Source organism: Pyrgilauda ruficollis, unplaced genomic scaffold (genome assembly GCF_017590135.1).
Source record: "Pyrgilauda ruficollis isolate IOZ18807 unplaced genomic scaffold, ASM1759013v1 scaffold110, whole genome shotgun sequence".
In the NCBI taxonomy this organism is placed as follows: Eukaryota; Metazoa; Chordata; class Aves; order Passeriformes; family Passeridae; genus Pyrgilauda; species Pyrgilauda ruficollis.
In genome coordinates this window covers 362649-376942 of record NW_024509211.1, presented here as the reverse complement: position 1 = coordinate 376942, position 14294 = coordinate 362649, and the positions used below count along the sequence as shown (strand labels likewise).

Below are 14294 nucleotides of genomic sequence, written 5' to 3'. Positions count from 1 at the left end.
ACACCCCCAATAGCTACTGGGACTGTGAGAAGCAGAAAATAAGTGTTTCCCATTAGGGAACTGTTCTTTTTGAAAGCAGTTTCTAGTGAGAAATTTTTTTATCATTTTGGACAGCCTGTGCTATATTAAGATTCTTGTCAGAGCTGACAAGCACAGCACAGGGCTCTGGTGTCAGCTCCTGTAATCAAGGATAAGAGCTCGTTGTGGCTGCCCTCAGAACTGCACTTGCAGACCACATTTTAACTGTGCCACAGAGATTTGCAGAGAACACCCACAAACAAGATTGGATACTTTCTCTGTTGGTAGTGGGTGGGTCTTTTTTCTCCAGTTTTTTGGGTGGGTTTTTTTTTGGTTTTTTTTTCAGAAAAAGAAAAAAATCTACCACATCAAGCAGCAATGTCATTCTTTTTCCTCACTCCCTGTGCAAACCTGCTGTGCCTGCATCTCACAAGGGGATCTGCAAATATCCTGGATTTCATTTATTTCTAGAACCGGGTATTTCTATTCTTTTTTCACTTCTATTCCTAGTCAAGACAACCACACAGAGACATATCCTGCCGAGGATATGGTCAAGACAGTCAGAAGTGATTCTGATGAGTTTTTGGTCTGTTCCAGGTTGGATATTTCAGTCACAACAGCCAGACCAGTTTTAGCATCAGTTCCATTCAGTTAGAGAGGTGTAGCAGGTGGGCAGCAATGAATCAACCACCAATCCATGAATCAGCCACCAAACACCTCTCCGTGCCTGCACTTACAGTGATTTATTTTGCAGACTGCTATGAGGTTTCTTGAGATGCCCTCCCTTATCAGAGCAACCACTCTTAGGATTCCCTTTTTTCACAGCCTGGCTCAGAATGCACACAGCAAAATTATCTACTGATTTCTCTCAGGTAATCAAAATTTTGATTGAGAGCAAAGCAGCCAAACCACGGAGCAAAGCAGAGGAATGAGCTACTCTGTTTCACTTCATCTTTAGTAGAAGAAAGCAAGGTCGGGAGGAGGAAAACCAGAGCACTGCTGCCAGATGAAAAACAGGGGGGAAAAAAGCAATAGCTCATAAAAAAAGGAGAAGGTTAGAAGGGAGCTTTGTCCCATAGAGATCAGGCAGAACAGTTGTGAGAGACACTCTGTGGCCTTGCAAAAAGCAGAACACGGTTTTGGCGTTCTGTGCAAGAAGCATATGCAACATCAGATACCCATTCCATTTTTCTGCTTCTTCTGCCCAGGCTTCTTCTTAGCTGCTGTTGGTTCAGATGGTGGAGTGGGCTGTTTTGTAACAGGGACTGGATCTACTTTCTTGCCTGAAGACTTGGATCCTTCCGAGTCCTTAGTTACGTGATCATCTTGGTTGGCCTTGTGCTTCTTCTCCTTCTTCTTCCGCTCCCTGAGGCCGGCGGGGGCCTCGGTGCCACCCGAGGGGACAGCAGGGACGGGCTCCTCCTCCGTGCTCAGGGCATCAGACAGCTTAAAGTCCCGAGGGGCACTCTCCGAGTCAGACTCGTGGATGTTCCCGTTCTGAGCCTCTTTCTTCTTGTTCTTCTTCTTCTCGGTTTTCTTTTTGTCGGCCTTGCTGGGTGGGAACTTCAGGTCCCGTTTCTGTTTGGCGAGGACCTCATCGTATAAAGTCTCTTTCATGAAAAGCCAGAAGAAGAGGAAGATGACTGTAATAACCACAGAAGGAATGAGGATGATGAAGTAGGTAGACTCGTAAAACTCCATTGTGCTTTTTCTTAGCTATGATTTCTTAAAAAACCTACAGGAGAAAGGAAAAAAAAAGAAGAAAAATTAGGTTTTGAACAGGTTTTCCCTCAGTGTTATTTCCTCCACCAATTATAATAATAAAAGAAGATTTCTCCTTGTTACAGAGCAGCCTCAAAGTAGCTTTAATAAAATTACCAAATTACATCAGCCATGGAACAGCTTCTGGAATCATTTACCACTTGCTTCAAAGTTGTTGGCCTGGATAGGAAGAAGTGCAGTTTGCCAGACTGCTGATCTGGGGAGAGAATAATTCCCTTCCCTTGCTTTTCTTCATCCTCCTCACTCTTCCTTCCCACGTGACTTTCATAAAGGTAAAGCTTCTGATTTCATAAATACATGAGACAGCACTTCCAGAGGCTGTGAAATAAAGACCAGTAAGTATATGCAGAACTCCACTTTTTTTCTTCCTTTCATAAATCAAATATAACGAATTAAGATTCTTATCCTGGCAAGCGGGAGTTAAATTTCACCTTCCTTTTGTTCCCAGATTTATGACAGCTTCAGAAGTGGAATGAGGAGAAGACAGGAGAGAGCCCTGAATTTTAGTCAGCCATAAAGAATCAGGTATTTTCAAAACTGCTTTTTGAAGTCTAAAACCCAGCTTTACACTCAGGAAAATTCCATACATTTTATGGGGAAACAGGAAGATCTGTTACTTATTTTGAACATGTGATGGTATAAAAGTTCCAGGGCACTTATACAGACCAGATGATTCCAGGATAATTTGCTGAAAACAGTATTTTTGTCCCAAACATTATATTTATTTTCTTTCTAAAAAAGCAGGAACCACAGAGTTAAAAAAAAAGTCAGAACAAGGTTAAAAAACCTAACTTTGGGGTCAAAACAAGCCAGATTTTCCCATTTCACGACTGATTGCTATAAAAAGACTTGGATTTTTGCAGGAAGAATACAAATCTTCTCCAGACTGTTTGCTCCAAGAAGAAAAATAAACCCCCCCAAAAAAAAAAAACCAACCATCACCTAATATTGAAAAAAAAATCCACACTTAATCCAAACTAATTAGGCAACTGCAATTCCCAATCCACCAATTCAGTTTAAAATCCATCATGGGAAGCACATGCCACAACTCCATTTTCCTCTACACAAGAAAAAATTATTCTTCAACTCCAGAGTCCCTTGGGACACCCATCCTCTTGGGAATGAAAGGCAGGGATTTAACCCAGGTTGCTCAGAATATTTCCACTGTTGCTTGAAAAATGAAAACAGATGTGTCTACCCAGGGCACAGGGAATAAATCCACGGAGAAGCTGCATGGTGCAGGGAGAGGGCAGGCTCTCCTTGCCTCTGGGCAGAAGATTTACTCATTTCAAGTTGTTTTACCTCAATTCCTGACTGGTTTGGAAGCTGCTATCACAAACTGGCTTGTGCCATCCTGTCACACTGCAGAGAGCTCGGTGTGGAGTCTGGCTCTGGCTCAGGAGGGAAGAGTTGTTATATAGAATAATTTCTGGACAGAGAGGAGTTCCTGTGATAATATATTTGTACAGTGCATTGAGCAGCACAGAAAGCAAGGCTTGGGAACACTAATTTGGCTATTAAGCTATCCAAATAAAAGACTAACACTTCAATACACTAATTATTCATCAGTTGTCTTAACATTAAGTCTCCTCCCAGTTTGTATTTATTTTCTGCATGCACACAGCTCACTGAAAATTACAGGGTCTAAAATTACATCCAGCACAGAAAGTTTTGGAAGGGCTGAGAGGGATGAGAAGAAAAGCTTGTCTTTTGGGGGGAAAAAAGCACAGATGCTCAAAACTAAGCTGGAGCTTTCAAAATGATTAATTACAGCTACTTGATAAACTCAGCTCCCTGCACTAAGTGATCTAATATTAGTCATCTCTTGAAGGAAGCAGATCTTGAAAATTTGTCTCAGCCAGAGTCAATATTGAATGCTTACGGGGAAAAGCTAATCCCCAAAGTAAATATGTAATTAAGCAGATTTTTCACAAGTGTAATTAACTTGATCATTACAATACATTACTGCAGCAGCTACAATAGCCAAGCACAAGGAGCCCAGCACAGCTCATGACACCAGCACACAGCCAGCCATGAACTCATGGCATGGACAGGCACACCCTACACAGTTCCCAGCATCTGACACCAGATGCTCAGGGCAAAGCACGGGCCAGGGTAACACGTGCTGGTCAAGAGCTTCAAGGCTCTTCAAGAGGGTCAGGAGAGCACGATGGCCATCGAGGCAGGACATGCTCCACAAAGTGATGGCTGCTCCGAGACCAGAGAGGAGAGACACGCTGAAAAGCTACGGCTGCTTCCAGAGGAGCCATAAATCCATAATGACAACAGCTAGTCTGGGTGGGGAATGTGTGCTGGACTAGCTGAGCTCTGATCTCAGAGCTGGACAAGCTCTGCCGAGCCTCCGTCCCCCACCCTGCTCCCCTCTCCCTGCACTTCCCCAAGAACGGGATCATCCTCCAGATCTGGAGCATGACACTGCAGTGATGAGGTCCAGGGCATCCCCAGGCTCCATTCCTGCTCCTTGCACTTCCCCAAGAATGGGATAATCCTCCAGATCTGGAGCATGACACTGCAGTGATGAGGTCCAGGGCATCCCCAGGCTCCATTCCTGCTCCTTGCACTTCCCCAAGAATGGGATAATCCTCCAGATCTGGAGCATGACACTGCAGTGATGAGGTCCAGAGCATCCCCAGGCTCCATTCCTGCTCCTGTCCCCCTGCTGCTCATCAGGGCAAAGCCAAACACGAGCCACACAGACCTTTCCACCCCAAACACTGATCAGAGGAAGGAAGATCTGATCTCTGAATTCCTTCCACAAATCCAGTTTTTCACACAGAAGCACAGTTAAAAAAAAAACAAAAAAACCCACTAAATCTAAATAAAAGTCTCAGGGTGTAACTAGAATTGATTAAGCACACAGGAACAGCAAGCAAAAGCTCTGCTCTGATGGTCAGACTAATTTCTCATCTCAGCCCAGCAAGGGTATTTAAAACTCACTCCAGGGGGATCCCACTGCTGCTGGCTCTATGCAGAATGACAAAACAACATCTATCACACCACCCTCTGTCAAAATGTCTTTATAAAGTGGCATCCTTGCCATGGGGTAAATTGGCAGTGTTTTGGCTCACACACAGTTTCCAGTTGTCCTCTGACAATCTACAATTACTACAACAGTTCCATCATTTCCATTTATACTTCTGTATTTCTGTATTACACTGACAAGCCATCTAGGAAAAAACAGAACCACTCCATAGGGGGAAAAATTCTATGCCATGCAGAAATAAACAGGATGAAGAAACTTATTCTGTTAAAGCAGAAAAAAAGCAAATGCTGCATTGACACACCTTCACCTACCAGCTTAACTGCTCTATTTAGTTTTACCATCCTGGTTAGGAGACACTCTCAAAAAAAAAAAAAAAAAAAAAAAAAAAATTTCTTCCCCAGAAGTGCTGCAATGGGATTTTATCACTTGCAGCTCTGAAGTCTCCAGGGTGGCTGCACCAGCTCCCCACCCACCCAAACCCACAATCCCAGCAAGGCACTCCCAGCAGCAATCACACTGCACTCCCCCTCCCTACTGCCTACAGAGGCACAGCAACTTTAGCTACTTAAATTTCAAGGGATTTGGTTAAATACTCACCTTTGATCTGCATTTGATATTCAACCTGCTCTTGATCACGTTTCTCAGAGTCCAGCACCCGTGCCAGGCTCCCCCCTTGCAGACATGCTCCCGTCTCACCCGTAAATTCCAGACCTCACAACATCCCTTCAGTCATTCTGAAAAAGGGGAACAAGCTGCATCTGTCCCAGGCCATGCACAGACCCAGTTACTGTTCCCATCCTGCCTTTAACAAAAGAATTGCACTTTTGTTCCCTAAACAGAGCCCGTACCACAGAAAAATAACTATTTCTGAACTCCAGTGTGCTATTACTGCCTGCACCTGACTTCTCCTGCCAGTTCATGCTGCCCTGGATTTCCTAACCCACCCTCTGCCTTTCTGAATTTAAATCTCAAGTTTCACCCTGTGCAGATACCACATTTCACAGGATATTCATTCAGTTTAGGTCCAGGGGATTAACTTACTTGAGAAGATAGAAATAAATTATAGCTCCATCTGGCTAATGAGTCACTCATAGCTTAGCCCCAGCACATGAGAAGCATGGCTTCTATAAATGCTTGGGTTCCAAAATGCACATAATCTTCAGGATTTGTGCCTCTTTGAAAAACTAACATTAAAGAGAGAAAATACAGGTACCAAGGTGCCTTTTTTTAAATACTAAGCAGTTTAAGAGATACCATGTATGATTTAGCCAAGGCAACAGCTCCTTTAATTGGGATATTTCCCTGGGATTTTCTCAAGCTGGCAAGCAGACTCCCATCCAACAGTCACTAGGAACACAGCAAGAAGTCTCAGAGCTGTATCTGGATTGAATAAATTCCTCAAACAGATAACATTATTTTTGTTCTCCCTAATCTACACGCAGTTTGGAACACACTCCATATCAGCCAGCTGCAAAGAGGATCCTCTTGAAAACAGCTTCACTCCCAAACCCATCCTCCCCCAGAGCTTTTCCAGAGATGATGCCCAGCAACTTGGCCAACTAAACCCAGACCTGCCACAGGCAAGGTATGAAATTAAACAAGAAGTTCAGCCACTCCATGCCTATTCCACATTCATACAGCAAGAGCAACCAGCTCTCTGTGACTTGTTTGTATTACCTGACTAAAGCACTGCTGGGCTCAAGCTCAAGGAAGGGGGGACTGCCAGAAAAACCTCAGGGTAATTCATTTAACATCAGTGTTGGTACTGTATATGGGAGAACTGCAGAATTACACCTTAGGTCGGTTTAGTTTGGGGTTTTTTAAGCAGCCCTGCGTGTTACTGAAAAAACAATATGGGTTTTTCATGTCCCAAGACAAGACAAAAAAGACAACAGAACTGCTGTGATGTGACACAAAGAGCTGTTGGAGCAGGCAGGGATTTTAACCCATCAAACTTGCTTGAATTCATTAACACCTGGCTAACTTCATCAGGTGAGCCACACTGGGAAGGAGGGAGCCCCTGCAGTGCTCAGCATTCCCAAAACACCCTGTGCAGAGAACACCAGCAAGGAACTAACTGCACCCAAGCAGTTTTTCACAGGAGAATTAAGGTATCGCACATGAACTTCACCTGACACCTACATAAAGAAAAGGCACAGCTTCCAATAAAATCACACACCATCTTCTCACAGGTCACTTTTAAATTGCACAGTTTGAAGTCATGCATGAGGCACTCAGCAGCCACAAAAGCTGAAGGTCTAAATGGACCTGTGAGTTTTGATCCCAGTGGCAAATCAGAAAATTACAGGAGAGAGTGGTAGAATATCCTGAGCTGGAAGGGACCCACAATGATCGTTGGGTCCAACTCCTGGCCCTGCACAGGACACCCCAACAATCCCACCCTGTGCCTGAGAGCGCGTTCCAAACACTCCTGCAGCTCTGGCAGCCTTGGGGCTGGGACCATTCCCTGGGGAGTCTGTTCAGTGCCCCACCACCCTCTGGGGGAAGAACCTTTCCTGATATCCAACCCAAACCTCCCCTGACACAGCTCCAGCCATTCCCTCAGGTCCTGCTGCTGCTCAGGAAGAAGAGATCAGCATCTGCCCCTCCACTTCCCCTTGTGAGGAAGCTGCAGACCAGGATCAAGTCTGCCCTCAGTTCATCCCCTCCAGGCTGAACAAGCCAGGTGACCTTGGCCACTCCTCTCATGGCTTGCCCCCTAGACCCTTCACCACTTCCACGGCCCTTGGGTACTCTCCAACACTTTTCTAATCTTTTTATATTGTGGCATCCATATTACTCAGGGTAAAATTTAACCCACATATTTGTATTATTTTTAAATAATATAGTTTTATATCTCTATTTCCATGGTCTGTTTACAACAATCCCCCAAACCAAAGACTGGGGGGGGAAGCATAATAAACAGCATTTCAAGCTCTGAATTTTTTATTTCAAGTCTTGCCCTGACAGCATGATTTGTGCAGCCACAGGAGAAAGCTGTAGATACTCAAAAACACCAACTGAGCCATTCAGGTGTTAAAACTACTCTTCCCAGGAAGGAGACCTGTTCAAGGGAAGCTCAACAGTGCTTGACACCCCCTCCAAGGTGCTGACAGCAAGAGCAGAGCAATACTTGTCAATAAATCTTGCTCTGCACTTTATTTCACTGATACAATTAAGTCATTTGCAGAGCACAAGCTCAGTGCTTCAAATACCCTCTAGGTAAATATTTTCCATTCCAAACATGCCGCTGTTTGTACCATCTGTTAGGCTCTGTCTGCTCTCAGTCGCTTGATGTTAGTTAACACAGACAAGCTCTTTATTAAATTCCAGAAAGAGTAGCTTTGCTTCAACAAAAGCCTTTACTTTCAGATGTGTTTTTTTTGATACAGCTTCAGAGCCAACACCTGACAAACTGCAGCAGCGCCGAGAGGAAGCCGGGAGCGCAATACGGCTGCACCACCTCGCCACCAGCACCAGCAGATGTCCTTGATCTTGTCCCAGTGCCGGCAGCAGGGAGCACCCAGGTACCTCCCACAAGAGGTTTCCACCACAGCCTGGCTCTTTGGGCAAGTTCCTACAAGATAAGGCAGGGCAGGCATTCACCAGGCGGCAGCTGACGCCCTGAAACCACCTGGGCTGGAGGATAAAGCCCAGCGCTGGAATTAGCATCAGTGAAAGTGGAGCGAGCAACCTTGTGTTTAGCTGGGGATAAATGCACACACACCTGCTGCTGGCACAGAGCGGGGAAAACCTCACACACTCTGCATTCCTCACACTGATATCCCAAACTGCACAGAGCCTGGCACAGCAGCACCCACTGGGCTCACCAAAGCATGGGCACAAATAGACTGACAGCAGCAATAGTGTGGCAGCAGGACCAGGGCAGGGATTGTCCTTTGGTCCTGGGGGGCAGTTTTGGGCCTCTCATGAAAATAAAGATGTAGAGGAGCTGGAGCTTGTCCAGAAAAGGGAACAGAGATGGGGAAGGGTTTGGAGCACCAGGAACAGCTGAGGGGGTTCAGCCTGGAGAAAAGGAGGCTCAGGAGGGACCTTCTCGCTCTCCACAACTCCCTGACAGGAGAGTGCAGCCAAAGGCTCAGGCTCTGCTCCCACAGAACAAGGGACAGGACATGAGGAAATGGCCTCAAGTTGCACCAGGGGAGGTTTAGATTGGATATTAGGGAAATTTTCTTCAATGAAAGAGTGGTCAGACACTGGCACAGGCTGCCAAGGGCAGGGGTGGAGCCCCCATCCCTGGAGGGATTTAAAAACTGTGTGGATGTGGCACTCAGGGACACGGGTTAGTGGTGGCCTTGGCAGCGCAGAGGGAATGGTTGGACTTGATCTTACAGGGCTCTTCCAACCTAAATGAGTCTACATTGCTCAGCACAGCAAAGTTTTAGGAAACCAAAACATTTCTTGCAGTATTTGTGAGGGGATGTTACTTGGGATAAAAACCGATGTGCGTCAGGATCAGCAAAAAGTGTCCTTGGCTCCACCAGGCTCCAGAAACTGTAAGTTTCCCCTTTAAATCACTAGCAGCTAACTCACACATACAGCCCTATTATCCCCAGTTAGATGATAACAAATTATCTTTACACTACATTTTTCCAAAGTGCCTGTAAAGAATCAAAGGTTTCTTTCTTCCAGCAGGAATTACTCAGCAAGTCTGCATCTTCCCATCGCTACTTCCAAGGAGTCCCTGAGGCTCCCGCAGCTCCTTCCTTCACACATTCAAGTACAGACACGCTCTGCCCACACCACCATGAACTATCTGAGAGGCATTTAAACACCCAAGCAGCCAGCTCAGGCTTTTGGGTAAGCATTTCCCCTTTCCCTGCTCTCCACCAGATCAGACATTTGCTCTTCAATCACCGCCCGCTTCCGTGCACAGGGAACTGGGAAGTGATGCTTCTCAAAATAGGAAGGCACCAGAAAAAAAGATCACAGAATTTTCCCAAAATAATACTACAAATAAGAGCCAAATCTAGCAGACTTATGGCCAAAGCTGAGCTTAGGTTCCCTGTCTGAGCAGCAGTTCCATCTGTCGTGTAGTTTTTGAGCCTCAAGGGATCTCCTGCAACATGAGCCCATCCAAAAGCACAAACCTGGTACAGATTCCAGCCAGCACTCTTGGGTCAGACAGGCAAAAGCATTAAACACACACAACCACACCTGAAATCTGCTTCTGCCCAGCACCTGGGCAGGAGGGAGGGACCAGATCACACCTGTTTTTATTCTAATTAGCTGTCTGGGAAGTTCACAGGGGTTTGTACAATCCAGGTTGCTGTGACACTCCACAGCAGCTCAGCTTTACCACACACAAAAGCCATTTACGCAGCTTTAAAGTGCTCTGCACCTCAACAGAGGCCTTAAGACAGCTGTTGTGGTCTAGAGTATAAATAGACATTCACAAGATAATCTTCACCTTGGACCCACAGAAAGCCTCAGGGAGCAGCTACCAGCCCCTAAAAAGCCAGGGCAGGTACAATACAGGTCTGAGCCCAGCTGGGTTTGCTCACTCTTAACACAGCTTAATCCCTTTCTGACGCAGGAATAAGTTGCATTACTGTAAGTGTGTTCATTCTGCACCTATCCCTGCCATGCTCTATTATTTTAACTCAATTAAGCCTGAAGCACCCATGGGAATGATGCACTTGACCACCCTCTGGTCATAAATGAGGCAGAGCCCCAAATTCCAAGTAAAACCAAAAAAAAATTTAAGGTCATCTCCTGAGACATTTAGGGCTGCTATATCCCTTTCATCTCCTCACCCAACTCAAAGTGTGGAAGGAAATTTTTGGCTGTGAGGGTGGTGAGGCCCTGGCACAGGTTTGCCCAGAGAAGCTGTGGCTGCTCCATCCCTGAAGTTCAAATACAGTTTGGATGGGGCTTAGAGCAGCCTGGTTTAGTGCAAGGTGGAAATCAAATGGTGGTCATGGCATGGGGTGGAAATCAAATGGTTTTTAAGGTCCCTTCCAAACCCAAATCATTCCATGATTCTGTAACAGAGGAAAGCAGGTATGAGCAGTAGCTTCTCAGTACTCAAATTCCTCTCATACCTTAACAGCAATCTGCAAAGAGAAAACAGCTGGAATGGAACACTTTCCCCTTCCCAGTGCATACAGCAAATATAACTATATAAATATACATTCCTGTATTATGAATTCTTGTTAATAATTTAAAAAATAAATGTAAAATAAGAGGAGACAGAAACAAAAGAAGCAAAGGCCTCTAGTTGTTTTTTTTTTTGCTTTTTTTTTTGCCTTAGCAGATTCTGTGAAAGTATGAATGGCATCCGAGTACTGGGAGACTAATGCTCATTCAAAAAACCAACCCAGGGTTTGATACACAAGAGCTGCAAAGAGTCAAGGAGAAAACTCGAGAGTATTACCTGCCTGTGCAACCCAGGAGAGCTAAAATCCTCTTCCTGCACATCCCCAGCAGCAGAGTTTTCCCTCCCTGGGCAGGCACAAGCTGTTCTCCATCTGAATTCAGGGCAGAGCAGCCGCCCTCGGCGCCACAGCGACAGGAAAACCACGACAGATTGCTAAAGAGGATGGCATGTTGTTTATGGGTTGTGTTTCTAAAGTTTGGACATAACTGAGAAGAGATCAGTCTTAATTTATTGCTTGATTGTCCGGATTTCTACTCAACTTTGCCCTTAACTATACTCACCAGGCAACTTTTTAGCTTATTCACTGGAATTCCTCCACACACACACGCACACAAGGAAGTTTTAAACCTACCACTTGTTCTGCAGCTCTCCAGACCACCTGGTGCTAAAGCTTTTCTCCCCAATTTCTCACTAAGGCAATCACAGCAACAGAGAAGCAAAAAATATCCTCAATATAAGCTTTCAAGGGCAAGCAGGTCACTCAGAGCAACTTTAGCAGGTCCCTGCGAGTTGGATTTATTAACCTTTGTACCCCCACACCCCGAGGGTGCAGAGGCTGCCAGAACTACCCCAAACTGAGCCATGAACAGCCCAACAGTGTCACTGCTGCTTTCACCACGTTTCCACCCACACTGAATGAGGTCTCACAGGAGCTCAGGGAAGGAGGACTGTGTGCACCGAGGTGATGGCACAGAAGGAAGACAAGAAACCTCAAAATAAATGAATTTGGAAAATTTCCTATAGCAATGTATCACCAAAGGTCTTCCTGCAAGAATATATTAAATTCATCTAAGAATATTAATCTTGCTCATATTAGAGTTTCTTTCCACTACAAAAATAAATCACACAAAGATATTCTTAGTCTGAATACCATAAAAGTGACTTTATCCAGACTTATTTTTGAATGCATATTGAAGGGATAAGAACAGAATTCTTCTGCCAACAAAGACAGGTATTAACCTAAGAGAATCTATCTAGCTTCAGACTTCTTAACCAGACAAGATTTTACTCAAGTGTGCACACGCTGTCCTTTACCCTGTTGCGAAAGGAACAAAAGAAGAGGAAATGACTAATCAAAGCAGCAGCACATTAATATATTTTGGTATGTGGAAAGGGAAAACTGTAGCTGGTATTTTTAACATTCCCAACAGGAGAATGCAAGGCCATGCATACACCAGCCACCATTGGAGGTTCAGCAGCTCCCAGGAGAGGAAGATTAAAAAAAAAAAAAAAAAAAAAAGAGAGAGAGAAAAAATGTGAAGTTGTATCCCAAAGAGGAGCTCTGTATTTTCCATTTTTCAGCATGAGCTCTGCTGGAATGAGAGCCTGGAAAGGAGGCATGGCTGGGATCAGCAGCAAGGCCTGAGTGATAACAGGTGCACTTTGCCTGAGCTGTAGGGAAAGCCCAGCCTGGAGAGGTGCTCTGGAGGGAAAAGGTGAGAGTTTCTTGGAGCACTGCCACCAGCAAACACTCCTGTAAATCCCACTGCCAGCCTGCTCTGCTGGGTGCCCTCATCCACAAGCTGATAAGAGATAGGGCAATAAAAGTGTCCCAGGTGACACCCAGCAAGCCACAGCTCACCCAAGTGCCACCCATCCCACATCATCCCACGCTCAATTCCCCCTCAAAGCTCTCCATTTCCTGCAGGAACAAAGCACAGCATCTTCACATCTTTCCTTGCAGTTACTTTGCCACTGAACCCACATGAGCCAAGCCACCGATGTCCCAGTTCAAGTGGATAATTTTAACAAGTGGGTTTTAATCCCCCCCTCCACGGGAAGTTCTTTGGGGCAGTCACGGTAACAGGCTTGCTCAGAGCAACAGGGCAGGAGCCTGACTACTGTGATAAACCCAAAATTAGAGCTTCCAAACTCCTTCCTAAAAGGAATCAAAACCAATCAATCCAGCACCAGCCCGGCACGGTCATTTGTGCAGTGGGATGGCACAGCACAAAAGCTTTGCTCGCTCAGGAAGAGGAGCTGGACTGCTGCCTGTCTGTCCAGCTCCAATTGTTCCCACACTTCATAATTAAGGGCTACAATTCATCCTTTTCCCAATGCCAAACCCCAAAAAGCACCTAACAAAACCATTCTAAATACTAAATGGGAAGTGACTGTAATCGTTCAGATTCCCTCCCCTTGCTCCAACACTGCTGGGTGCAAAGAGACACAGAGAAACTAACATTTAATGTTCTTGTAGAGAGATTTGTGCTCAGCCACCCCATAACACAACCACAAGCCTGAAGCTTAAGCAGGTCTTTACCCTGGTATCACAAAATGACAGCCCCAGTCATTCCAGCAACAAGATTTTCCCATTATTTCTGTTCAGTGTGCTGTTCCACACAGCTATACAAAGAGGTTGGACCACTGACAAAAAAAAAAAAGCTTCGTTAACCTCTCAGTGACTCGACAATCCTATTGTTGAACAGCAATGGACAAAAGGAGAAGCCAGCAGCAGACAGATGCTCTCATCTATCTGAATTCCTAGAGGAAAATGAAATTGAGCTGTGCTGGGAACAGGCTGCAAGGCAGAGGAGAGCTGTTAGCTCAGAGGGAAATCAAAACTTCAGTGATTGTGAATTATATCAGATCTAAATGCTTTCATGTGGTTTCTTCTAACTACCTGAAGTCTCAAGACATTATTTATTGCACACATTATGTCTAAGCAGTTGAGTGATTTCAGTTGTCTCTAAAGAGAAAACTACTGTCAATGTGGCACAGATGTAGCTAAATGAGAGCATCAGAAGGCAGCAGGTGAAACAAGATTGCTGTACCCCATCCTCAGACTGAGTCTTGACAATTCTTCAGCTGCAAACAGACAGAAATCAACAGGGAAGTTCTTTCTTCTTCGTCACCACACACAGTACAATAAAAGAATGGGGGGGAAGTATCCACCAGTTAAACAACCAAAGTTCACAGAGTGATAATAAATTTTCAAATGAGCCAAGAGTTTAGAAGTCAGGGGCATGCAGTTAGTTTCTCAACCCCAAGATTTTAAAAGAGCAGCTTCAATTTAGGTTGGGTGGCTGGAGGAACAGAGACTAAACACAGAGAAGTCAAAGTTCCTGTAAACTGACAGAGGCATCATAA

The 14294-nt window shown here is 45.1% G+C and overlaps 1 protein-coding gene across 11 annotated transcripts in view; it reads right to left on the bottom strand.

Annotated features, from left to right (window-relative positions):
* KTN1 (kinectin 1) overlaps positions 1–14294 on the bottom strand; it is a 77513-nt gene that overhangs the window by 52917 nt on the left and 10302 nt on the right. For 9 of the 11 annotated variants that reach the window (XM_041476705.1, XM_041476713.1, XM_041476662.1 and 6 more), the window contains exon 2: positions 1197–1753. In XM_041476705.1, coding sequence (XP_041332639.1) covers positions 1197–1719 — 523 coding nt within the window. In that variant the 5' untranslated portion in view covers positions 1720–1753. Of the gene's footprint in view, positions 1–1196; positions 1754–1937; positions 2119–5401; positions 5539–14294 lie in introns of those variants that run through there. The other 2 variants (XM_041476679.1, XM_041476671.1) reach the window with 2 other exon arrangements.